General features: G+C 47.2%; 1 protein-coding gene across 1 annotated transcript in view; it reads left to right on the plus strand.

Annotated features, from left to right (window-relative positions):
• The first annotated feature begins 13,884 nt into the window (after window positions 1–13,884).
• The window catches only part of WDR91 (WD repeat domain 91), a 28,984-nt gene continuing 15,431 nt past the window's right edge, over window positions 13,885–27,437 (plus strand). The window contains exons 1-6 of the mRNA XM_025929335.2: window positions 13,885–14,060; window positions 15,594–15,773; window positions 16,557–16,764; window positions 18,336–18,418; window positions 19,416–19,546; window positions 20,634–20,799. Coding sequence (XP_025785120.2) covers window positions 13,938–14,060; window positions 15,594–15,773; window positions 16,557–16,764; window positions 18,336–18,418; window positions 19,416–19,546; window positions 20,634–20,799 — 891 coding nt within the window. The 5' untranslated portion in view covers window positions 13,885–13,937. The remainder of the gene's footprint in view (window positions 14,061–15,593; window positions 15,774–16,556; window positions 16,765–18,335; window positions 18,419–19,415; window positions 19,547–20,633; window positions 20,800–27,437) is intronic.

The following is a 27,437-nucleotide window of genomic DNA, read 5'->3' on the forward strand; positions in this document are numbered from 1 at the left end:
GGAAGAAAGAATGTAACCAGTTGTCTCAAGGACACACAAAAGGGAGAGACTGACCTTCTCACCTTGCCCGGTGGCTCCTTTTCAAGTGGAGGTCACGCGGGGACAGGGAGGGGGTGGGGGGATGCCTCTGCCACCCCAGGTGCCCCACACAGCCCACAGAGGACTAAAGGGAAGTTCTCTAACTGGTTCCACTCACCGGACACTGAGCCCAGTTTTCCTCATCCGTCAAGTGGGACAATGACACCTACCTTACAGGGTTATCTTGAGGCTTACAGAAGACACCTTAAATAAAGGGTCCAGAGAACTAGGGGCTCCCCATCTCAGGGAAAAGATGAAAACATGTAGGTAGTAAGGAAACCGGCATAAAGGGGGTGGGCCAGGGGAATGATGTTTTAAATAAGGGGAGAGAACTTTGGGGAGGGGGGCGTAAGAAGGTTAGAAAAGAGACCTTCAAAAGCTTGGATTAAAATATCAAGAAATAATAAAAAAAAGGACTCACTCTTTGGGACAACAGGAAGCAGACATTCTTTCAGTTGAGGGGGAAAAATTCCTTTTCCCCAAATCTAGATATACTCTTGTCTTTTGGCCTCTTTTTGCTTGATCCCCTGCACCCGTAAATATTTCCTGAAGGTCGTGACCCCATCGCATCAGCTGTGCGCCAGGAGCAGTAGCCAGGCCAGGTGCCCCCTTGCTGCCCTCTGAGGGGGCCGAACTTCACCCCGGGGCAGGGGTCACACAGAGGTCTCACACCTAGCTGTGGGCTTGGTGGTGCACAGAGCTGGATCTCTGTCCAGAAGTGCCCTCCCCGTGACTGTGAGGACCATGAGTGAGCCAGCCCTAGCTAAACCGTGCAAATAGGCCACCTGGCATTCCGTCCACACTCCAGAAATTCAACTGCAGTGAGTGCCAGACTCCTCTTTAAAAAGGATTTTGGGGGATTATTGAATTATGTGTTATGTACAAAGAAACTGTCACATAGAAAGCACCTGGTAAGAATCAATTACCCTCCTTTTCAGGGTAAATGTCAAATGTTCATTTCAGTTCAATTCTGCTTAGGTCCAGGCTCTCGGGTGGCCTTTGATGCAGGGTCTCTGAGGGCCCCTGAGGAACTCCTTTCTCCCCCCCCCCTTCCTGGTTTCTCTCCCCCCACCACTTCTTGCCTCCCACCATCAGCCCCTCCCCCCACCCTCCGCAGCACTGCTGGGGCCCCGGGGAGCAGAGAGTGCTGGGGAGTCTGCAGCTCCGTCCTGGACAGCCTCCCCTTTGCACCGAGAGGACACAGAGGGGCTCAGGGACCTACCTGCCTCAGGTTTTCATCCGATCAGTGCCCCCCCCCCACCACCAACCTCACCCCTCAACCCACACCACACTGCCTCCCTGGATGCGCCGCCCTGGGAGAACCAGATCTGCATCCAGAAGAAATGCAGTCGGGGGGCAGGGGGATGTTACTAGGAGACCCCTTTACCTGCAGCAGCCTGATTTCTTGATTGGAAATGGAGATCTCTGTCCACGTCAGTCAACCTTCCCCACAGCTGCGAGGAGGAAGGCTCTGCTCCTGAACCCTGGTACCTCCCGGTGGCTCTCTTCAGCTTCAGATACAGAGTTCTCCTCGGCAACAGTCACACACACTGTCACTTTTGACCCTGCCCCCTCCCTCCCAGTAGCATAGATCCTTCCCTGAAATACCACCCCCCTTACACAGTAGCATAGATCCTGCCCTGAAAACCCCCCTTCCCCCCATCGGTTGGAGGGCACTCCCTTCTCCTGGATCTAGCTGACCACCAGGTCCACCAGGACGCCTCTAAGATCCCTGCATTAATGCCACCCCTGTGGGGCCACCCCTGTTCTGCGCCACTTGGCCTTGACTTTCTCGTTAGAAGAAAAGCCTTTTGCGCTTGTTCCCCATTGTTGGTCTATCGACTCCATGTGGTAAAGGGCAGGGGCCTCAGACCGTACCATTTTTACATCCTTCAAACTAAATGAGAGCTATGGGTTGTGTATTGGGTACCCACGATGTTCCTAATCCTTACGGACAAGTCTGTGAAGAGTCTTAACTCCATTTTATAGATGGGGAAGCCAGACTCCGAGAAGGGCAGTGATTTGTCTAAGATCTCAACATCTAAGGTTCTTTCTGGTTCTTTGCTTTCCATGGCTTTTGGGGTGACATCTCGTGAGATGACTATCAACTACCTTAGGCCAGAGAGAAATTTACCTGATTTTATATGCTTCCGAACGAAAGACCCGCAGCTTTGAACTGAGGGCTGTGGACAGTGGCTCTTGGGCAAGGATGTAGGGATACCGGAACCCTGTGCCCTGTTTGCGGAAATGTAAAACGGTACAACTGCTGTGGAAACAGTATGGAGGATCCTCAAAAAGTTACAAGTAGAACTAACTGCCATATTATCCAGAAGTTTCACTTCTACATATTTATCCAAAAGAAATGAAAGCAGGATCTTGAGGTGTTGGCCTCCCGCGTTCATCTACCATCATTCACAACAGCTAAGAGGTGGAAGCAACCTAAATGTCCATCAACAGATGAATGGAAAAGAAAATGTGGTGCACACACACTGGAATAGTATTCAGTCATAAAAAAAGATGGATGAATCTAGAGGACATTATGCTAAGTGAAACAGGCCAGTCGCGGAATGACAAATACTGCATGATTCTACTTGTAGGGGCTATCTAGAGTAGTCAGACTCATAGAAGTAGATTGCTAAAGAGTGGTTGTCGGCAGCTGGGGACAGTAAAATGCTGGTTACAGGGGCTGGGGGCAGTCACCAGGGGGACATAGGGAGCTGCAGTTCAATGGGTATAGAGTTTCAGTCACGTGAGATGAAAAAGTTCTAGAGATCTTGGCACGTAGTTAACAATGCTGTGCTATACACTTAAAACTTTGTTAAGGGTAGAGGCGCCTGGGTGGCTCAGTTGGTTAAGGGTCTGACTTCAGCTCATGTCACGATCTCATGGTTCGTGAGTTTGAGCCCCTCACGGGGCTCTGTGCTGACAGCTCACAACCTGGACCCTGCTTCAGAGTCTGTGTCTCCCTCTCTCTCTGCCCCTCCCCACCTCAAAAATAAATAAACATTAATTTTTTTTTTAATTTTTAAGGGGGTAGATCTCATCTTACATGGTTTGTTGTTGTTGTTGTTTTTACTACAATTAAAAAAAGCAAGTTGAGGCTAAGTGATTTACTCAAAATTCAAAAGCCAACCAGTGGTGTCTCAATGTGGAGTTTTTGCCATTTTTATAGTGTCCTTCATGAAACTATGGATATATTCTTTACTTAATAAATATTTATTGTGTGTCCATTATGTGCCAAACAGTGTTTTAGGTGCTGGAAATATAATGATAAACAAAACAGACATAAAAGCTGATTCTTGTTGAGTTTTAACTCTAGTGCTGGGGGAGGGAATAAAAAATAAAAGTGTTTCTAGTATATTAGAAAGTTTGATAAGGAGGGAAATAGGGAGTACAGGGGAGAGGGTCCATTTCAAATAGGGTGGTCAGGGAAGATCTCTCAGAAAAGAGATTTGAGCCAAAACTTGAAGGAGGCCAAGAGTAAGCCAAGTATATAACAATGGGGAGAGTGTTCTGGGCGGAGGGCTTGGTACATGCAAAAGCCCTGGGGCAGAAGTGTGCTGAGTGCAAAGCAAGGCGTCCCTGTGGCTGGAGCAGAGTGAGGCAGTGAGTGAGGGGCAAAATAGTGAGACATGGGATCAGAGGGGCAAAGGAGAGGGGTGCAGGGTTTTCACGCGGCCACTCTGGCTGCTGGGTTGAGACGAGACAGGGAAGCCAGGGTGGAAGCAGGAAGATCAGGTGAGCCGTTAGAATTATACAGGAGAGAAAATACGAAATGTGGTGGTGAGGTTGAGAAATCATTGGATATTGAAGGGAAAGCTCACAGAATATCCTGATGTGTTGACGGCGGAGGTGGGGGTGTGGTAGAAAGAGGGGAGTCAAGAGTGACCCCCCAGGTTTTGAACCTGGACAACTGGAAGAAGACAATGAAACAATGGGGAAGACCATGGGCCAGGTGGCGTCAGTCTGTGTGAGTCAAATCATTGGTCAACCCCTTTATTAATTTTCTAGATAAGCTTAATTTTAATTGAGCAAACAATAACATTCCCCTTATGAAAAACGAAAACATCTTGAGTCTACTCCTAGAGTTCCCTCCACTTTGTAGAATTAATTGCCGTCATTAGCTTGATATGAACGCTTCCAGATCCTTTGCTGGATGTTTACATGCCTATGGACGGTCCCTTGGAAAATGTAGTTTGGTTTTGCAAGTTTTCAGAGGAAAGAATGTTTCCATAAACGTATCACTCCGAAGCTTGATGTTTTCACTCGACCACGTAGGTGGAGATCTACCTCATTCATTTACTGCTGCACAGTATTCCATAGATTCCGTAACTAGGGCGGAAAGGTGAATCCATTTGAAAGCGAAGAAACCTCTTGCGACGTGTGTTAGGGTCCTTTAGAAGATTAGTATACATACGCACATTCATTTACATATATGTGTGTATACACATATGTACATGGGGTCGGCAGGGGGGCTGCCCCAGTTATTGCAGTAGATAAAAGCAGGACTGCAGAGCGCAGGGAGTTACTTTTTAGGAAGCATGGCAATCAAGGTGGGATTCCCCCATGCAGTCTTCCCTTGTTTGTGAAGGCAGTATTACTTATTAACCTGGGAGTCTTGGATTGTTCTAGCAGTGAAAGTGAATGACTTTATAGACTCATAAACCTATGGACTCCTACTGCTGGCAGCCTAAGGATGCCATTACTGGTGGTTTACTGTCCTGTGTAAATGGGACTTGGCTGCCTTCTGGGATAGAAGGTGGAGGTGTGGGAGAGGGGCGGGGTCTCTGATTTGAGCTACTCCTCAGGGGGTATGGTCACAGTGGTCTGAGAAAGGTGGTTCACTTTCAGTCTCGGGGGCCCATGATCACTAAACAGACAGGCCAATGTTCCCAGCAGGTGCCTCATCCCAGCATGGGCTAGTAGCGCTGGAAGGACCTCAGGGTCCTTCTGATCCAAGATCTTTACGTTGCAGATGTGGAAGGGGAGCCAGGGAAATGTCACAACTTGATGATCAGAGTTCATGTGTGAGGTCCTATAGTTGGTTCCCCAAACTGAACTGTAGAGGCACAGAATTGGGAATTCCCGGTTTGGCAGCAGCTTATAAGTTTTGGGGAGGACAGTTGTAAAAGCTTTGTGTGTGTCAGCACTAAGATATGGCAATGAAAAAAGAATGTGCTGTGTTTAAAGATAGTCATTATATTTATAAAAGAAAATCGATATGGGTTTGTGGTAAGGAATCTGAAAAATATTAAACAGTATAAAGACAAAGTCAGGGGGCGCCTGGGTGGCTCGGTCGGTTAAGCGTCCGACTTCAGCTCAGGTCATGATCTCGCTGTCCGTGAGTTCGAGCCCCACGTCGGGCTCTGTGCTGACAGCTCGGAGCCCGGAGCCTGTCTCAGATTCTGTGTCTCCCTCTCTCTCTGACCCTCCCTGCTTCATGCTCTGTCTCTCTCTGTCTCAAAAATAAATAAATGTTAAAAAAAATAAAAAAAAAAAAAGACAAAGTCAGAAACCGCCCATAAAATCCACACTTCTTTCTAACACCTAAAGCCAATAACTGTAGATATTTTGTGTGTACGTATATATCAAAGATACAATCCACACACTTTATTTTTTATTTTTTTAATGTTTATTTTTGAGACAGAGAGAGACAGACAGAGCGCCAGCAGGGGAGGGGCAGAGAGGGAGAGAGACACAGAATCCGAAGCAGGCTACAGGCTCTGGGCTGTCAGCACACAGCCCGATGCCGGGCTTGGACTCGTGAACTGTGAGATCATGACCCGAGCCAAACAAAGTTGGACGCTTAACTGACTGAGCCACCTAGGCACCCCCATAGCACACTTCTTAAAATTAAACTTAAAAATAAATAAATAATTAAACTTTATATTTTGAAGTAATTGTAGATACATATGCAGTTGTAAGAACTAATATAGAGAGATCCATGTACCAAGTTTCCCCCGACGGTAACATTTTGCAAAACTATAGTACAGTATCACAGCCAGGATATTGAAATTTATAATCTACCAGTATTATTCAGATAGTCCTATCTTACTTGTACACATCTGTGTGTGTGTGTGTGTGTGTGTGTGTGTGTGTGTGTGTGTTTTAGTTCTCTACAATTTTATGGCACGTGTAGGTTCCCGCACCCACAAACACAGTGAAGACGAACAGTTCCATCACAAGGAGCCTTCACTTTGTCCTCTTATAATCATACTTCCTTCCACACACACCTGCCAGCTCACCCCTGGCCCTTGGCAGCCACTAATCTGGTCTCCAAATTCTCTAAATGTTGTCTTTTCCAAAGTGTTAAGCAAACGGAATCCTATCTTTGGTGTGTATGTTACCTTTGGAGATTGGCTTTTTTTTTCAGCAGCAGAATCTGCTTGAGATCCATCCAGGTTGTGCGTGTCTTACTAATTCATTTCTCTTTATTGCTGAATAGGATTCCATCGCATGAATGGGCCACAGTCTGTTTAACCAGAGGAGGTGAGGTGGGGCGGCTCTGCTCTGGGTCCCAGCATTGCCTGTCAGCCCTGTTTATTCTAGATTCTTTCAAAAAGACATGAAGGACATTTGAATGGCTTCCAGTTTTTGACGTTTATGAATAAAGCTGCCATGAATTTTCACGTACAAATTTTCGTGTAAAGGGACGTTTTCATTTCTCTGGGATAAAAATGCCCGAGAGTTAGGGGCGCCTGGGTGGCGCAGTCGGTTAAGCGTCCGACTTCAGCCAGGTCACGATCCCGCGGTCCGTGAGTTTGAGCCCCGTGTCAGGCTCTGGGCTGAGGGCTCAGAGCCTGGAGCCTGTTTCCGATTCTGTGTCTCCCTCTCTCTCCGCCCCTCCCCCGTTCATGCTCTGTCTCTCTCTGTCCCAAAACTAAATAAACGTTGAAAAAAAAAAAAAGCCCGAGAGTACAATTACTGAGTCCTGTAGCAATTGCGTGTTTAATTTATAAGAAACTGTCAGGTTTTTTTCCCCTGGAGTGTGACTCGTATGTTTTCTAACAGGTAGTGGGACTATTTCTCTAAGTAATTAAAGAGTCTTTGAAAAAATGTGATTTTTAACAACGACATAATATTGCGTGGGATACACGTAGCATAACTTACTTAAGCTTTTCCCGAATGTTGAACGTTTTGCTTCACGTTTCTTTGTTTCCCTGCAGAAATCATTAATAGACTTCTGCACGTGGAGTTGGTGTGAAAACCAGGCCAGCTGGAACCGGTTCTTGCAGTGGGGGGGGGGGGGGTGAGCAGGTTCTGAAAGGTGGATTCAGGCTGACTTGGCCGCACAAGGGCGGGAGGGACATTGCAGTGCTGGGTCTTTCATGGTTCAATGAGAGACGCAACTGTCACGCAGGCAAGGAGGGTTCACGGTGGCACTGACAACGACGTCCCCTTCCACCTACGTTGGAAGGCTATCATAGTCGGAAATTCCCTTTTAGCTTGCCAGGAGAAAAACACCGGAATGTCACAGATCTTCATGTAGTCAAGGGCCAGGAGAATCAGATGGTCGCTGGGTGAACTTGGAGCCAGGAAAAGGGAGGTGGGTCCAGTTGGGGGTGGTCTACAGCCTCCTTCTCATCTTGAGAAAGACAGGACAGAGCACAGAACGTCATCTGCTGGCTGAGCCGGGCACGAGGGCTTTGATAGGCTCTGCCACGGTCGCTCTCTGGATTTCTGTGTGTCTGTGTTTAAAACCTCTTCTAGGGGCGCCTGGGTGGCTCAGTCAGTTAAGCGGCCGACTTTGGCTCAGGTCATGATCTCGCAGTCCGTGAGCTCGAGCCGCGCATCAGGCTCTGTGCTGACAGCTCCGAGCCTGGAGCCTGTGTCAGATTCTGTGTCTCCTTCTCTCTGACCCTTCCCCATTCATGCTCTGTCTTCTCTCTGTCTCAAAATAAATAAACGTTAAAAAAATTTAAAAAAATAAAAAAAAATAAAACCTCTTCTGACACCATATTTATTTTGTGAGTTGGTGCCCTTCAGTCAAGTCCTGTGAGCCTCATAGCTTTTCTCTCTTTCCGCTGACTTTGCATCTTTGGTGTCCGATCCATCTAGGTGGTTTTTGCAGTTTGACACTCAGTGGGAAATGCACTTTTCCTCAATCTTGACTTCTTGGGGGGATATCTCACCATAGCCTCCAAATACTTACAACTTCCACTATTGTAAACCACGTTCATTGTTACAAATAACTCACACTCTTACAATTGACCCTGTTTGACATGAACCTTGTCATTTTTTATCATTTCCTTAAGGGAAATTCTAGAAGGAGAACCATTGGGTTCAAGAACATTCTGGAGAAGCTTGATCATTTATTCATTCCTGGAAAAGTAGCTTATTCTGAAGCTTTATGAGAATGTCCCTTTCATTTTAACAATACTGGACAATATTTTTTTTAATGCGATTTTGAAAGGTGAAAAGGGCATTTATTTTAATTGGTATGTCATTAATTTTCAGTAAGTTAAACACCAGCATGTAAGCAGACAAGTAATTTTCGGTAAGTTAAACACCAGCACGTAAACAGGCAAGGTTGAAGGTTATCAACAGGGACCCCACGAGTTGCTACATGGGTCATGGTGGGCCTCCTCCAGCTTTCAGAAGTGCTCATAGCTTTTATGGCACTGACCCCAGGGTAGAAAAGATTCCTCTGCCCTTGGCAATGGCAATAGGTGCTCTGTGTTGCAGATGTAACCTAGAGTTCCCGGCAGTATCGTCATGTGGACATTATTTCCTCACTCATTAATTCCCCAAATAGCTACTGAGCACCTACTTTTAAAGGACTGTGCTAGTCACCGGAGACACTAGGACCAGCAAGACACCTTCTCTGCTCTCAGTTTACAACCAAGGAGATGAGACAGATGGTTACAAAGCAATGGGATAAGCACATACAGGGTGCTCTGCCATGAGAACAGGGAGAATAGCCAGTGCTATCAGAGAGAAGTAGCGGCTAAGGACAACTAGACTGAGTTGAAAAGGACAACAGGAGTTCAAGCGAGAAAGCACGGCAGAGTCAGGCAAAGGACCGGGTGAAAAGAAATCTCAGAAATTGTGGGGTATGCCAAGGGCATCCCAGAGCATCAAGATTAGAATGGCAGAAGGCGGAATTCGAAGGAAACCCTAGAACCTTGGGTGGCTTCAGGTGCTCTTGCTCCTCTGACCTGTTATCTTTGGCTACGGAGGGGTAAGTTGATCCGTGCTCCGGGAAGAATGCTCCAGCTACCAAAGAGACCCGGTGTGCTTAGTCTGAGTTCTAAAACTCTTCAGGAGGAGGGATAACTCCTTGTCTTTCACCTGTCTCATAAGTTGACCGATTCAATGATGCCGTTGTGAATCTCTCGGCAGAGCCCTGGAGGATTCGGAATCAGAAACGTAAATTTGAGGCACTATTTAGTCTTCCTAAACTTCAGTTTTCTATTTCTTTAAAAAATTTTTTTAGGGGCGCCTGGGTGGCGCAGTCGGTTAAGCGTCCGACTTCAGCCAGGTCACGATCTCGCGGTCCGTGAGTTCGAGCCCCGCGTCGGGCTCTGGGCTGATGGCTCGGAGCCTGGAGCCTGTTTCCGATTCTGTGTCTCCCTCTCTCTCCGCCCCTCCCCCGTTCATGCTCTGTCTCTCTCTGTCCCAAAAATAAATAAACGTTGAAAAAAAAAATTAAAAAAAAAAAAAAAAAGATTTAAAAAAAAAAAATTTTTTTTTAAAAATGTTTATTTTTGAGAGAGAGACAGAGTGCAAGTGGGGGAGGGGCAGGGAGAGAGGGAGACACAGAATCCGAAGCAGGCTCCAGGCTCTGAGCTGTCAACACAGAGCCCGACGTGGGGCTCGAATCCATGAACTGTGAGATCATGACCTGAGCCAAAGTTGGAAGCTTAACCGACGGAGCCACCCAGGTGCCTCTCAGCTTTTTATTTGTAAAATGAGGAAAAGAAAACTATAGGGCCGCATGAAATTCAAACGGAACAGGGTATGTGAAAGTGTCTTGCAGTTACCAACATGGATGTTGGTATTACTTTTAAGTTTAAAGTAGTCACTTAGGCATGGAAGCTCTGTTGGTTGGTAGCTGGCCCCTCTACCCTCTATTACTATGAACTAGGTGGTTCTCACACGTGGATGTCCTTAAGAGTCACCTGGAGTTTGCTCCAAATGCAGATTCCCAGGCACCATCCCAGGCAATTCTGGGCAATTCTGGTGCCCAGACTCTGTAATTTAATAAGCTCCTGAGGTAATTCTGATGTGGTAGTAACAGAACTACACTTCGGAGAAACAGGAGCTGAACTCTACAGTCTCATGTGGCAGGCCTCAAGCCTCATTCACCATTTTCTTTCTTTTTTTAATGTTTTTTAATGTTTATTTCTGAGACAGAGAGACACAGAGCATGAGTGGGGGAGGGGCAGAGAGAGAGGGGGACACAGAATCTGAAACAGGCTCCAGGCTCTGAGCTGTCAGCACAGAGCCCGACGCGGGGCTCGAACTCACGGACCGCAAGATCATGACCTGAGTCGGGCGCTCAACCGACTGAGCCACCCAGGCGCCCCCACCATTTTCAACTTAAAGCCTCCATAAATGCTTCTGACTGAACTAGTACGGTTAAGTTTGAGATGGCCGTGCGTATCTGGGCAGGAGCTCAGGGAAAAGGGCTGGGCTGGAGGTAAGATTTAGGAACCATCGGTGTATAGATAATAGCTGAAGCTTCCAGGGGAGTGAGGGGGGCCAGCCGTGCTCTGTGTCCTAATATTATTTACAGCCTGGGTCTCTGTTTTAGCTTTCACCAAAAGCAATGTGTCTGGAAATCCCGCGGTCTCCTCTTCCTGAGTTCTTTCTGCCCACGAATGGCCCTATCATCCACCCAGATGCCCAAGCCAGAAACTTGCCAATTACTGATCAGCCCTGCTCTCTATTTACCTTGGCTAATCAGTCACCAGGTCCAGCTGATTCCACTTCTCAGGAATTCTCAAATCTGCCCCGTTGTTCATCCTCGCTGTTACCAGCCTAGTCTCATCCCTTGCTCAGAATGCCACAGGCTCTGTCTGGCCTCCATCGCCCTTCCAGCCCTGCCCACATCCAGTCCAGCCTCCACTCTGCAGCCAAGTGTGTGCTTCAATTGTCTGGATAGCAAACCGCAACCCCCCTCCCCCCACTGCCCCCGGGGAGCTAATCCCGAGGGCAGAGACCCTGGTCTTCCTTATTGTCCTGTTCCTGACACCTTGCACACTGCCTGGCATGTAGTAGGTACTCATTAAATGTTTACTGGTTCCCCCCGCCCCGTCCTTCCTTCTCTCCTGACTCAAAGGCAAAGGGAGATGATTGGATTGAAAGAAAAGATAATTTGTGGTTCACCTTGTGGATGCCCCTGTAATTTTTTTTTTTTTTTTTGGTATAATGTAACTGCTTCAGGCCCCCGACCACACCTTCTTAAGGGACCCCCAGGCTACCTGCTACTTTCAGAGCAAGCTCCAGAGCATAAACAGTAAAAGATTAATCAGATCAACTAACTGGAACTGATGAATAAGCTGGAGAATCTAGTGCCCTCTCCAGTTACATAAACACAGCTCAGCTAAACGTCTCTAGAAATCTTTAAAGAGTGAGCAAAATAATAGGGAGGGAAGATGGAAAGAAGGAATGCTTTGGGCAGGGAACCGGTTGGTAATGCCACAGAGCCTACACACGGGAGGGATCCAAGAGTTTCCATTCCCTCGAGCCGGGCTATCTTGTTTGAAGGTGGCTGGGCCCTCACTGAAATTGCCCTCATTCATACAATTCAACAAATATTTATTCAGCATTTACTACAAGGCAGACGCTGGTTTCGGTTCTGAGGCTATAGTAGCAAACGATTCAGACAAAATCTCTGCTTTCGTGTAGCTTATATTTTAGCGTACAGGGAGACAGGCAATAAATAAGTCAAACATCTAGCTTGTCAGATGGTGGTAAGTGCTGTGCAGAAAGAGAAGGCAGGGCAAGGGGGATGAGAATTGCAAGGTGAGAGTACTGCTCTTCCGTACGGGATGGTCAGAGAGAGCCTTTCTGAGATGACATTAGCACAAACACGCAGAGCCTCCTTCACGAGTTGCTCGGATGAGTTGTCCGCGTGGGTATGTGCGGAAGACACTCCTGATAGAGGAAAGTGCTTGCCCGAAGGCCTGGGGGGAGCTGCCTTTCACTGACCAGAAAGCCAACCGTAGCTGATTTTATGGGGTCTGGTCTGGGAAGTGCCAGTGCAGGTGGAGGTGAGGCACGTGGGACCTATGGCAGTGCGTGTCAGGTGCCTTAGGAAAATTGAATTAGTGACATTCTTGGAGGCAGAGGTCTTGGCCATTACTCCCTTTGGGGGATTTTCCCAAGCACTCTTTTGATGATCTGAGATCCCAGTCAAAGTAGGATTTTGGTCTGGTCCTCCCAGGAGTCACCGAGGTGACTCACCTTGCCTGCCCTGTGGGGCAAGGTGTCTTACACCTGTGAAGACAGCGAAAGCAGGCAAAGGGTGAAGCTGGTCTCGCTGTGGCTTGCTCCCTGTTATCTTTTCTGGTTTCTCTAGTGTAGATCAGAGCTGCTGGAGTTAAGTTTCCATATAGTTGAGTTGGAGGGTCTGGACAAAGTGGCAGTAATGATTCTGAGTTCTACTTTGATAACTACAGAAAGCCATACCATTAGAGGGAAGATGGCAACAAATACTGTATTTTAATGATGGGCGATTGTGCTAAGTTTTTTACATACATTATCTTATTAAGTTTTCATTACTCTGCAAGGTAGATATCATTATCACTAATTTACGGAGGAGAAATGGAAGGCTCAAAGATACTGGCTCTTTACCTGCTTACAAAAATATACTTTATAAATATTTCAAACAAGATAAAGTAAAAAATAGGAAGTGAAAGTACCTCACAGTCTCACCTCTTAGACAAAGAAACCCTAAGTGATGAGTGTATAATCTTCCTTAAGTTTTAAAATGTACACACAAACACATAACGCATCCCCCCCCCCTTTTTTTTTTTTTGGTAATGTTTATTTTATTTTTCGAGAGACAGAGAGGAAGCGCATGAGCCAGGGCAGAGCCCAGAGAGGGAGACACATTAGCTGAAGCAAGTTCCAGGCTTCGAGCTGTCAGCATAGCTGATGCAGGACTCGATCTCTCAGGAACCATAAGATCATGACCTGACTTTGACCTGAGCGGAAGTCGACGCCTAACTGACTTAGCCACCCAGGCGCCCCATCCTTTTTTTTTTTTTTTTTTTTAAACAAGAAACTGGGACCATAGTATACACACTGTTCTGAAATTTGCTTTCTTTTTTCCTAACAGTGTATCTTGGTTATCTGGGCGTGTAGTTGATTACTCTTATTAATGAAAGTAAGGTTTTCTCTAGAACTCTCTGATGACTCAAACTGGTTGTGTGACTGCACGCAAGTCACTTTACCTCCGGACTCCAGACTCCAGTTCCCCTTATTTGTAAAACGAAGACACGGCACAGAGGATTCCGCGATGGAATGCCAATGAGCAGGGCACCTCACCCCCTGCCCGCCTCGTGACTATCTGGGATGTTCTCCAAGGTCCAACCCTACTTGACTTGGACGGCAGCCGCCACTTTCAATAACTCAGATCACAAAGCCGGCGCCAGCGACGCCAGAAAACCCAGGCGAGCAATGGGTTTTCCAGCCGCTCATCCCGGAGGGTGAGGCTGACGGAAGCGGCTGGGTACGGCTGGGGGCGGGGATGGGGAGGGGCCAAAGGAGAGCGGCGCGCGGTGCGTGCGGACTGATAGGCGGGCCGCGGCGTGACGTGCTTGGCGCCCGCGCCGGGCCCCGCCCCGCGCGGCCCAGGCCCCGCCCCCACTCCTTCGCCAGCCGCTGCGGCTCTCGGCGCTGGCGCAGCGATGGCGGAGGCCGTGGAGCGCACTGACGAGCTAGTCCGGGAGTACCTGCTGTTCCGCGGCTTCACGCACACGCTGCGGCAGCTGGACGCCGAGATCAAGGCGGACAAGGAGAAAGGGTTCCGGGTGAGGGACTGGCGGGCGCGGCGCGGGCAGAGGCGGCCCCGAGGGAGACCGGAGCGGCTCCCCCACCCCAGCACTGCCCTCCGGGGCGGGAGTGGCGCTGTCACCGCGCCGGGGGACTGTCGATATCAGCGCGTCTGGCCCTCTCCTGACACACGAGGAACTGAGGTCTTGAGAGAGAACGCGACTTGCCTGAAGTTGCTCAGCGAGTCAGGAGCATCGCTGAGGCTGGAGCCCAGGTGCCCTGACTCCTGGTCCAGGTCGCGGTCCTCCGCTCCAGCCTCCCAGCAGGTGCTGGCCTGTTGGCCAGGATGGAGATAAAGGTTTTAGGAGCTAAGGATGGGTAGATAGTTGAGTTTGGGCAACAGAAACATTCAAAAGTTGGCTTCCGATGTCATTGGGAGCAAAGGGGTCTGCAGTCGAAAATGTCATCTGGGTTCAAATATCTTTTGGTGTTTGTTAAAAATGGCTTTGCCGGTGACTTATTGGCAATTTGCCCCTGCAGTTGAGGAGAACCTTGCTGTACGTTTTAAAACATTATATTTCCCCTGCTCAGATGTGATTTTTTGTTGAGAAGTTCTTGGAGTTTGTGTGTGATTTGTGTGTTTGCTGACTCTAATTGGTGTTGGCAGGTGAACTGTGAGAGAGGCAGTGAGCTAGTAGCAAAGAACGCTGGGGGAGGTAGGAGACCTGAGGTCTCCTCTTGCCAAAGTTAGTGGTACTTAGTGGCAAAAGCAAATCATTTCAGCTCTCCAAGCCTCAGTGTCCTGCTCTGTAAAATGGGGATGTTCCTGGGGCACCTGGGTGGCTCAGTTGGTTTAGCGTGGGACTCTTGATTTAGGCTCAGGTTTTGATTTCAGGTCGTGGGATCGAGCCCGGGGGCTGGGTGGGCTATCCCTGCTGGCTTGTGTGCTCTCTCTAAAAAAAAAAAAGAAAAGAAAGGAAAGAAGAAATGGGGATGTTTGATTGGTATTGGCATCTAAAACCTTTTACAGATTGTGTACTCTGGTGTGATTTCTCACAAGGAGGTGACTTCTTTGCCTTTCACTCTGAGCCACCGCAGGGGCTGTGGTAATACTTCCATGACTTGCAGGGGTCAGTCAGTGCTTCTCTCTGGGAGTCTTGGACTCCTGGAATGCCGGAGCTAGGAGGAGGATTATGGAGGTTCTCTCTTTTTTGTGTGTGTTTTTTGAAATCTTAGGCATCCGAGACCACAGAGTCGAAGTGACATTGTCAAGTTGGTTGAGTAAGACAGACACAGATCCAAGACCTAGACCTCCTGCTTCCAGGGCCAGAGGGCTTTTAACCTTGAGCTTTCCATGCTTGCTGGAGGGTCAAAGCCCATATCTAACATCAGGAAATAGCTCAAAAGCTATTACGTTACTATGTTTTGAATGTTTTCTAGATTGCTGATTTAGAAAAAATTCTCATACTCGAAGCCCAAGCAAGAGGAAAAAGGTGTATTAACTGTGTGAGGTGATGGGAAAATTCCTTCTTGTCCTTCACCACCACCTCTGTCCCATGTTTCTCCGCCAGGTGGACAAGATTGTGGACCAGCTGCAACAATTAATGCAGGTGTATGACTTGGCTGCCCTTCGGGATTACTGGAGCTACCTGGAACGTAGGCTCTTCAGCCGCTTGGAGGATATATATAGACCCACCATCAACAAGCTGAAAACCAGCCTGTTCCGCTTTTATCTCGTCTACACGATCCAGGTGCTTGTTAGTTCAGGGATTCCTCGGAGAGAGTTCTTTGATCCCGAAACAGATTTTAACTTCTGGGGAGACCTGTGTTACTTTGGGAGAGGGTGGAACCGTCACAAGGCAAATTATTTCTTGACTGTTTTCCTGGTTTTTTTTCCCTCTCATGTGTAGATCATCTGACTTGTCTTCCTCATTCCTATTTCCTCTCCTTTTCAGCACATAAGCCTGGGTGGTGTTTTAAAGAATATAAGTAGGTGGGTTAAAGCTTGGGGAATAAAGATTATAGCCTACCCGGGGGAATAAGTCACTTAGATTATTTGAAAATCAACGAAGAATTAATTTTTTTTAGGGTGGCTTTTATCTTCAGAACTTCAGTTTGAACGAGCTTCTTTAAAATTATAAGGAACTTGAGGGGCGCCTGGGTGGCGCAGTCGGTTAAGCGTCCGACTTCAGCCAGGTCACGATCTCATGGTCCGTGAGTTCGAGCCCCGCATCAGGCTCTGGGCTGATGGCTCAGAGCCTGGAGCCTGTTTCCGATTCTGTGTCTCCCTCTCTCTCTGCTCCTCCCCCGTTCATGCTCTGTCTCTCTCTGTCCCAAAAATAAATAAACGTTGAAAAAAAAAATTTTAAAATTATAAGGAACTTGAGAAAAGAGTGATGTCATTTATTTTATGGAGTTTGTAGACTATATTTGGCCATTTACCTGGCAGGCTGATACCCAGAGGCTGATGAAGAATCTTACTTCTGGACGTCTGTCTCTTCCCCCTTCTTGCTACCTCCTCCTTGTCTTGGCAGACAAACAGAAATGACAAAGCTCAAGAGTTCTTTGCAAAGCAGGCCACAGAGCTCCAGAACCAGGCTGAGTGGAAGGATTGGTTTGTCCTGCCCTTCCTGCCGTCCCCAGACACCAACCCCACCTTTGCTACGTACTTCTCTCGACAGTGGGCCGATACCTTCATTGTGTCCCTGCACAACTTCCTGAGCGTACTGTTTCAGTGCATGCATATCCTTTCAGCTGCCTGGGGCTGGGGGCCTTCTCTGAGGCTTCCAGACAACGTGATCAGTGGCTGCTGCTCTCGATGCAATTGCTTCTGCAAAATGCCCAAAGATGGCTGTCATGTGTTATGTGAGGGGGCTGGACAGATTGTGATTATTTTTGTCAGTAGGCCAGGAAATCGTCAATCTTTGTCCGGACGCTGCTAAACAGCTGATGGGCATGATCAGGGACTGCAGTGGCAGTGGGGGACAAGTGGCTGGCCCTGGGAGGAGCCCTCAAATCGGGCTGAGCAGGGGTTGCTGCTGCTTAGCAGAACTGGCCAGCCGAGAACACCCTCTCCGTGCGTGCCCTGTGCCCCCGAGGATATTACTTGCCTCTGTTGAGATTAGGTAGCAGGTCCAAATACTTCTTGGGCTAGAACTTCCTTCCTGTGTTTGCATTTGGGTCACACTCTGACAGTGACCTCAGAGTTCCTCAACTTGCCAGAAAACAGAGCAGCGGTAGGAATATACGTATGGATATTGAAGAGAGAGAGAAAGAATATTGATATTTATAGCCTACCCTGTTTACCATTTTGTCATGGAAAGCCTGCATTTTTGAGGCCCAGGAGATCCCCATTGCTCATGCTCTCTAGGCTAGAATTCTAGAGGAGGAGAAGGGAGTCCGGCTTGAATGGAGCTGCTTGGTGAGTCACTGATAAATCGGGCGTTGTAGAGGCCCGCCCACGGGTGGCCATTTGGGCCTCTGGGAGGGGCACCGTTTGGCGGAGGTAGGAAGGGTGCCCTTTCCTTTTGTATTGTGGGTCTGGGTGTCAGTTCCACTCTTGCCGGGTACAACTGCTCCTTCTGCCCCCTGCTCTCTATCCTGAGGACTTTCAGACTCAACTAGGAGGGGGCTCTGCCCAGTAGCATTTTGCATGACCATGTGGGCCTTCTAGGTCTTTTCAGTGTAGGACAGTGCCCTGCAAACTAGGTCACATACATTTGAGCACAGTTCACGTCCCCAGTACTGAGGCCCTGCCTGCTTTGTGCTCCTCCTGACCGAAGCAGTTGAGGGTTGTTGGGAAGGACTGACCCCCTGATCTAGAATGTGGATATTCATAGGATGGCCTGTTACTGTCCAATCTGCAGAAAGCTCTCTCTTCAGTCTCAACCTTTGCTAGGGAGAGGTTCGGTCTGGGGAGGGGAAGGCCATGTGGCCGAGCCTTCGGCCCAGCTGGTAGACCAGCTGGCCCCTGGGGTGGCTTCTAACTGAGTGTCTGCACTGACCTTGCTACAGCTTAGACAGGCCGTGAAGTCCACTGAATGCTTGCTCTTTCCTGCTGGTATTTGGGAGAACACGCTCAGGGTTGGGTTTATGTCCTCTCTGTGGGCTGACCAGCCAGATTGTTATGAGTGTCTGTATGTCTGAAGAAAGGCCAGAGCCGGCATCAGGGGAGGGACTTTCATACAGCCGTGGACGGCCAAGTCTGTACTCTGTTCCCTCTGACTTATGTTCAAGGGTTTTGCTGCTGGGTCAAGAGTTTGGGAAGGACTTTTAATCATTTTCAGTCAGTCTTTTTCTTTAACTTTGTGCACCTGTACCTGTGATTCTGAACTTTGATGCGGAATGCCAGAGGACCAACCAGGTTCAAGAAGAAAATGAAGTTCTTCGCCAGAAGGTCGGTTCTGAAACACACTTGCTTCTTGGGTGGAACTTCTGCTTTTCCTGTGTGAAATGAGGTAGTGGTGGCAGAGGGCTGATTAAAAATAGGAAAGCACTGATCTCAGATGGAGGTGAGCCACCAGAAAGTCAGTATGGGAGATTTGGGGTCTGGAGCAGTGTCTGAAAACCAGAGGCCAGGTTCATATTTTGAGTCCTGTGTATAGCACGAAAAGCATAGCAATGGTAATGAACTTTCAGAGGAGAAGGACCAATGTGCTTTCATGCCTTATAACTTTTGTATGTCTCTTTCATACTTCCAGTCCTTTTCCACATACATCCCCATCTATGGTGTTTACAGCCCAGATATGAATTAATTGTTCTGCTCAGCTCCATGATCCTCTAGGTGTGTAAAACAAGAGAGCCAGGGGACCCACATTTGCCTTTGCAGTTTGTCTGAGGAGCATTTCTCTGTCCTTGAAGTTAAGGCATCTGTAGATCTTTTTTTTCTTTTTTTTTTTTTCTAGAAAAAGGAAGATTATAAGCTGTTTACATTTTGGGTGCATGTGCCTATGTAATTTTTTTTTCCAGGCATAAAAGTCAAAAATGCTGAACTTTACTGAAAAAAATTTTCCGTGAGAGTTCCAGAACCTGATTTTGTAGCTTTTGTAGATTCCAAAGAGCAAAGGATGGCACGGAGCTCTTTTTCTCGATGAATTTAGGAAGAAGCAAGTCAAATGATACAAAGAAAAAAAGTGGGATTTGTGTGTCTAACAGTTGTTGTTTTCTCACCTCATGGTGGTCAAGTAACAGGTGCCACTTGCCCTTTTTCCACCCCCCCCCCCCCGCCCCCCCCGCTCTGCGGTGAGCAGAGGGTGAGACGGGCGTCCTGGGGCTGACGTCCAGTGTCCTTTTGAGCCAGTGCGGTTGAGTGTTGGATGTGATGTGTCTCGTGCGCCTTGGCAGAGGGAAGGCAAGGTGAGTTTACCACCCGACTCGCCCCCACCCCTGCGCAGCTTTTTGCCTTGCAAGCCGAAATCCACCGCCTGAAGAAAGAGGAGCTGCAGCCAGAGGAGGAAGAGGCCTTGGTCCAGCACAAATTGCCTCCTTATGTCTCCAACATGGACCGCCTGGGGGACTCAGAACTGTGAGTGTGTGCCCGCTTCGGGGGTGGGAGGGCCTCCCCCTCTCCCATCTGCCCCTGTGCTCTCACCTCGCCCCGGCCCTCTCACTCCTGGTGACAGGGAATGGCCAGAGAGCCTCCTTGGCCCTCACTGTTCCTGTCTGAGCTTTCTGAGTAAGGTCCCCTGGCCTTTCGGGCCCCCAGCCTCTGAGCCCGCCCCGAGGGAGGTGGACTGCACGTCCAGATGTGCACAGCAGGGATAAATAAACCTGATGCTGTCGTGCAGCCTGGGGAAGTCTGTGTGTTGAAAGGGGTGCCTCAAGGGTGAAAAGGTTGGCACTCAGGAGGCAGTGGAAGCACGCACCTGTCTGAGGGCTTGAAGAGGTAGGCAGATGGGGAGAGAGGTATTTGAGCAACCTTAAAATATAGCAAGTTAAAGCAGAAGTCCCAGGTGATGCTAATGGTTGTAGCCTTGAAGAACCCAAGGCACACAGTGGTCACCCAGCCACGGACTGGTGAGTCAGGATGCAGACCCAGGCAGGCGTATTCCACACCTGCACGTGGCCAAGGGCTGTCCCAGGAGCAGCTGGTCCGGTTTCTGAGCTAGCAGGGGCCGGTGGAAAGCAAAGGCAAGCCAAAAATGTAACTTAAACATTTTTACTTCAAGTAAAAAGAAACAAGTGAAGGTAATTTTATGATATATTTTATTTAGCCCCGTATATCCAAAACATTTCAACATGTGATAAACGTAAACAAAGTATTGATGATGAGCTATTTTACACTCTTTTTTCATGCTAAGGCTTGCATTCTGCTGTGTGTTTTGTACCTCCAGCACGCCTCAGTCTGGACCAGACACATTTCAGGTGCTCAGTGGCGCATGTGGCCAGTGGCCATTGGCCCGCACAGCTCTGAGCTTCACCACGGCCCCACACACTTCACCCCTGTGCCAGATAGGCTGCTGGCTCCCTTGGGTACAAGAAATAGTACCGAGGATAATGCCAACTTAGAGCACAGGCGTGTGCCCCTGGAGCCGTCCACAGCCCAGGAGGCCTGTGCTTCAGGTTTCCCCGGGTCCCCTCCAGCCCTGTGACCTTGTGTGTCTGCTTTCCAGAGCCATGGTGTGCAGCCAGAGGAGCACTTCCCTCTCCCAGTCGCCTCGAGTGGGTTTCCTGTCCTCGTTGCTGCCTCAGAGTAAGAAGAGCCCCTCGAGGTTGTCACCTGCCCAGGGTCCCTCGCAGGCTCCGAGCTCGGCCAAGAAAGAGCCCTTCAGCAGTCAGGTGAGCACACAAGACCTGCCTTTCTAAATCCTTCCTGGAGGCCCTTGACCTCTGACTAGGCTCTCAGACCCACGTCAAGTGTGGTCTTGATTGCCCTGTTGTTAGGACTGATTTCTCTGCTATGCTGATGAGATTCCTACATTCACATCCCGTCTGCTTTCTTCCTCTCTCCCGCCTCTCCCTCATGCATAAGCGATGGCTCTGCAGGATGAGGGCATAGATAAGACCATAGTGGGGGATCCGAGACAGTAAGGAGGGAATCCACTTCACGCATCCCGTGCCTACCTGCGTCCCCTCTTCTGGTCAGAATTGCAGGTGTCGTGGGCAGAATGAGACAGTAGGCAGGTGCGTGCTGCTAACCAAGGGTTGAGACAGGTCACAGCCCCACGTCTAACCCAGAGGGACCTTCACCCAGCACGCTCCGCTCTCCGGCACCTACAGTCCCATTCCAACCGTCAGAGGTCTGTGACACCCTGCAGGGGAGTGGGTACATGGCAGTGACGAGGAGTATGCTTGAATCTCTTCTCTTTTCTCATAAATTCCTCTGAACTCCTGAAGCCTTGTGACTGGAATTTGGTGGCTCAAGGGTGAATTCGAGCCATTCTGGAATTTTGAATTTTTGGTGATACAAAGTGGTGTGTAGAGAAAGAGTAAATTAGAGTTACTTCTGAATCAGTGTATTTCTTCTACAAGTTGGTATTCACTGATTCAGCAAAGGACTTTTTGTTACTTTTCACTTTTATAGAAGCTTGCAAGAGAATTCTTTTATGCTAGTTCACACCCCAAACAGCCGTGGGTCCCACTGAGTAGTTTTCCTGGCAGAGATGGTCAGAATTCATTGCTTTCCGCAATGCCTTCCAGAGTGAAAGTTTGACAGGCCCACAGTTACACTCCGTTGCTTGGGCAGGGACCCTTTCTCTTTTAATGTATTTTTTTAAGTTACAGGTAAAGTCAGTTGTCATAAAGTCTGCCTTCCTCTCCTACCACCCTTGGCTTGGGAACAGTTGCAGGTTGGGGCCGCCCTCTGCGGCAGGGAGACGGGGGTCTACTCCAGGCCGCCATTGGGACGGCGGGGCTTTCAGCACAGCCCTTGGCTTTGGTATTTCTGTTGAAGCACAGATGCTGAGCAGGACACTGGAGAGGAAAGAGTGCGGGCTCGGGAGGCCAGCGGTTTACTTTCAGCCCTGGCTCCTTGTGTCTCATCCTTGCTTAGATTGCTTGAACTCACCCCGATTTGCCTGGGCTGATACTAATACATAATTCTCGAACTGCTACAAGAGCCCGCGGTGTATGCAGGGCCTGGCAGATTGCACACAGTACATCTTAGTAGTGCTAGCTGTATTAGTGAAGGTACTGGCCTACTTGGGCACCCGACTCAGCCCTGAGACCTGAGGTGCCAGCAATGCAAAATGATTGTCACCTGGCGTTCATGAGGCCTATGGCAGTCAGAACAATCCTGGTGATTCCTATGGCTATTTTTCTGAATTCCAAACCTGAAAATTCAAATTCCAGTTCTATGGAATGTGGCTGAGTAAGTTTTACCGTTTGCTTTGCAGATCTCTGTCACAGTGCGATATTTTCTAAGTGTAATAGACGATGCGTGGGATGCTAGGTCTCTTGAAAAATGCAGGAAATCATGAAATTCAGTTTCATTAAGTTAAATGAAAGAAAACACAAGGATGGGTTCCTTGCGGCTAAGCCGGTGGCCTTGTTCTTTATGAGATCAGGAAGTAGGTGTCACGTGGTGAGATTGGAATGGGATTGGGAACTTTTTGTGCAGTTCGTGTTCAAGAGATGAGGGTAAGAATTTGTAATTTGCGGCAGGCCACGTGGCTTAGTCAGTTAAGCATCTGACTCCTGATTTCGGCTCAGCTCCTGATCTCCCAGTTCGTGACTTCAAGCCCCGCATTGGGCTTGTGCTGACAGTGTGGAGCCTGCTTGGGATTCTCTCTCCTTCTCTCTCTACCCCTCCCCTGCCCACCCTCTCTCTCTCTTTCTCTCTCAAAAAAAAAAAAAAAAAGAATTTGTAATTTGCAGCAAGCAGTCCTTGCCTCTAAAATATATTCAAATAGAACTTGGGTCACTGTGTGGCATATTAACAGAGCAAAGGTAGCTCTCTTTCCGTTTCATGAATGGAGGTGATAGATATCTCCATCTGAAAAATCTAGTGGTTGTGGGTCACTTGCAGTTTTATTAATTTTTTAACTAGACTCAGCATTCAATTCTGAAAACAACCTGAACTTTGAGGTTCAAGAAAATCACAGAATTTTAGAGTTAGAGGAAGCTTAAAGGTCATCTGGCCCCATTTCCAATTGTATAGAGGATCACATCAGATTGATTGCCTCCTGTGATGTGGAGCTCACTACTTGTCCATGTAGGGATGTTTGCCTGTTAGGAACCTGTTTGTAGAAACCTCTGTATAATTATTACTTGCTAATCTTAGCTTTGCCCTTTGAGCTACGTCGAATAAGGCTTCTTATTAGGACACTTTCTATCTTTCCATGCGAAGCACTCACTGTTCATTCTTCTCTCTCCCCTCCACTCTTTTTGCCATATGATGTGATTTCTAGACCCCTCACCATCCTGCACCCCTTCTCTGTGGGGCATTCTGGTTTTTTAATTCTTCTGTTACAATTGATATGCTAAATTTGAGTGTACAACTCAAGATTGTGCGCTCTTACCAATAGCAAATGCAGTTAGTTGTGTGATCACTTCCTGTGATTTTAATGATGCATAGCTTTTAATTTAGTAGAAAATGACATTGACTTTTTTAATAAACCACGTTGCTTTGTTAGCACATTTGAAGCACCTAGTCTTTTTCTCACTGTTGCCACACCAGAGCTCTCTTTCTTTTTCACTAGTGAATAAGCAAACAAAAAACATAAGCTGTGTTATTAACTTAGCAATAAAAATGATCAGGCCTTCCTGTTTTAAATGTTATTTATATGTAACATTGTAAGTTTCAATCCCGTCAGCATTTTGCCCACTTGTGATGGGTCATTGTAACTGAAATGTCCGTGGCATTTTAGGTGGTAAAGTGTATGGTGATGCGCTCTCTGTGCTTTTATGAATCTGGAGGCAAAATGTAAGAAGCAAGTGGACATAACTCTAAAACCACAGCTCCCAACTCTTCTGGGGTGTCCGTTACAATAGCCCCTGAGGGCAGCTCCCCCCTGGCTCATGCTGCCGCGATTTTGCTCCCTCCTTCCCTCCAGCCATGTGATACCACTTCTTCCTCACCCACTCAGACTGCGGTCGTCACAGAGACAACCTCTCATTGGCTGTAATGTAAAGAAAGCAAACTTCTGTATTTGTAATTCTTATTAGTATCAAATTACTTCCTAGCTACTGAGCCGTCAGTGACAGCTGCCCCTGGGGCTGTGTCCCCGGATTGTATGGGGATGGAGGAAAAGGGGGTCCTCTTCCACGACCCTTGTTCTATAATTTTATGTGTTATGAGGGCCTGTCTTCTGGGTGGCTTTATTTTTACTTCAGGTGAGACCAGATTACTGGAATTTGTGTCCTGCCCCATTTGGATGACCACCTGGTAAACGCTATTCAGGCCAGTGAAAATTCTGTCTTTCTCCAGAGAGAAATGCAAAGGCAAAATGATGGAACATAGGTTAAAATATCTCTTCTGGGGGCGCCTGGGTGGCTCAGTCGGTTGAGCGTCCGACTTCGGCTCAGGTCATGATCTCGCGGTCTGTGAGTTCGAGCCCCGCGTCGGGCTCTGGGCTGACAGCTCAGAGCCTGGAGTCTGCTTCATATTCTGGGTCTCCCTCTCTCTCTCTCTCTGCCCTCTCCGGCTCATGCTGTCTCTCTCTGTCTCTCAAAAATAAATAAACACTAAAAAAAAAAATTTTTAAATATCTCTTCTGAACTGTAGGAGACAGGTAGGTTGTGATAGAATATGACAGAATTTAATCTGGGCCATTTGGACTGTTCTATAACTGGCAGTTGCGACTTTGATGAGGTTTGCTCTTACAACTGTGGATTACCAGTATTATCACAGTAAACATTGTTGGAGTTATGTACGTTTGTAGCGAGACACAAGTTTACTTTAACCTGCTTATTAAAGTGTTTTGTGGAGAGCTGCATTCATCAGCTTTTAGCACCTTATTTTTTGTTGGTATTGTTCACCCTTCTTTAGTGAATAACTGAGATCTGTTTGAGGGAGAAGCTCTCTTTAAGCAGGATCTGACAGGTCACGTGTAGGTCCATAGCTCTCTTGCTGTAAACTACCCTATCGTGAAGAAGGTAGTTCTTCTTAATTTGTCGTAGTGCCTTTTGTTAACACCTGTTGGAATTTTCATTTTGGAGTATGGTCCAGCCCTTACCTGATGATCTACTGGACAGCTCCCCTGCCATCTTGACTTGGCAAGCACTGCCTTTGCACTTCTTAATGTTGCATTTCCTGTCCTTGCTGGGGAAGCACTACACGTGGCTTTTGTGTCAGCTAAGGGAATTTGAAGTCCATCCCAAGCCTCTCTATTCTATCAGTATGGGCTAATTGAACGCTCCTAAGACTTAGCACTGAAAAGGGAAAAGACACCATTTCTCCTATATAGTGGGCGAATAAGGGAAGAAAAAGAGTGCCACAGAGTACCTGCCTGCCCTCTGTAGCATTTCCCCCCCTTCGTCTCCAGGCTGGATCCCCTGTGGTCCGTGTACTTCCAGGGCATGAATGCAATAGTATATGGATTTTTTTCCCTTTTCTTCTGAGATATCCAGTGTAAAGATCTCTTGGTCAGGTTGATTAATCTGTCAAAACTGCATAATAGTTGTTCCAGGCTTTTTGAGACTTCCTCACTTGCCCGGATCCCATTATTTTGGAAAATAGCTGTCAACCTGGGAAACTGATCTTCCTTCTCCTTCCACTGCTTATGTAGCTAGCTCTAGGGTTGCCAAAGACACCTTTTATTCAGAAAACATGGCCTCGACTGCTGAGTTTTTTGGTCTTTTCTATCAAAATGTTAGAACTTTTAGAGATATATTTTGGAGCTCTCCTTTTCTAAATTTGAGCCCTCTTTTTCTCTTGATAAATGTCTATTTTATCTTTTTAAAAAACTGGCTGTTTATTGATCATTTATATTGTCTTTTTAGTCTCTATTTCATTAATTTTAATTCTGATCTTTATTATTTCCTTTTTCTAACTTTGGGCCTCATTTGTTTTTCTAGTTCCTAAGGAGACTGTTCATTTAAGATCTTTCTTTTTTCTTAATATAGGCATTTATTGCTATGCACTTCCCTCTTAGAACTACTTTGGCTGCATCTCATAGGATTTGGTATGTTGTGTTTCCATTTTCATTTGTCTCAAGATATTTTTTTAATTTCTCTTTCGATTTATTCTTTGATCCATTGATCAGGAACATGTTTAATCATCACATATTTGTGAATTTTTAAATTTGCTTCTTGTAATTGATTTGTGGTTTGGTACTGTTGTGATGCTTGATATGATTTCAGTCTTCTTAAATTTGTTAAGACTTGTTTTGTGGCCTAGCATGATCTATCCTGGAAATGTTTCGTGTGCTTAAGAATGATGTGTATTCTGCTTCTGTTGGATGGAATATTCTATGTCTTTTAAGTCCATCTGATACAATGTATAGTTCAAGTGCAATGTTTCCTTATTGATTTTCTCTCTGGATGGTATCTCTATTGTGGAAAGGCAGGTACTGAAGTCCCTAACTATTATGCATTGCTGCCTGTTTCTCCCTAATGTTTGCTTTTTATATTTGCTCCTTTATATATTTATGCTCCTCTGTTGGTGCATAAATACTTAAAAGTATCATATCCTCTTACTGGATGGACCCCTTTATCATTACGTAATGACCTTCTTTGTCTCTTATTACAGTCTTTTGCTTAAAGTCTATTTTGTCTGATGCAAGCATAGCCACGCCTGTGGAATTCTTCAGTCTGATTTGCCCTGTTGATTGGAGATAAAGAGAGGAATCAATGGATTGGTGTAATGAGGCCTGGCACCATTGTGTCATGTCTCAGGGAGTGAGTACTGCCCCCCCGGGACCATGTGAAGTACGCCATGGTTTCAAGACCTCTTTGTTAACAGTTATCTTGACCACCTCTTACTTCTGGGCAGGTAAGAGAAGTCTTCTCCCACTTTCTAAAGCTGCGGAACCTCTTCCGTGTTCCATGAACCATGGGTTACTTCTCAGAAATGGATAGAAATGGAGAAGGGCCTTGTCTTTGTTAGCTCTGGAATTATGATATTTCTTCTTATCTTTTTTACTCACTGTCACTTTTTTTTGTGCTCTTTTCATGATATTGCCTTCATTAGGTTTCTTAGAGCATGGGGTTTGCTGTCAGATTTGGGCGTGAATTCCACCTCTGTCTAGTTTTGCCTACACGAGCAGTAACTTAAGCCTCAGTTCCTTGTGTTAAAATAATGCCCTCATCTCTATTTTAAGGGGACATTTGTAAAATTCTTAGTTCTTTTTCTTTCTTTTTTTTTTTTTTTTTTATGTCTACCTATTTTTGAGAGAGAGACAGAGCACCAGTGGGAGAGGGGCAGAGAGAGAGGGAAACACAGAATCTAATGCGGGCTCTAGGCTCTGAGTTGTGAGCACAGACCCTGACGTGGGGCTCAAACCCACAAACTGTGAGATCATGACCTGAGCTGAAGT

Source organism: Puma concolor, chromosome A2, assembly GCF_028749965.1.
Source record: "Puma concolor isolate L17-30 chromosome A2, mPumCon1.1.hap2, whole genome shotgun sequence".
NCBI classification, from domain to species: domain Eukaryota; kingdom Metazoa; phylum Chordata; class Mammalia; order Carnivora; family Felidae; genus Puma; species Puma concolor.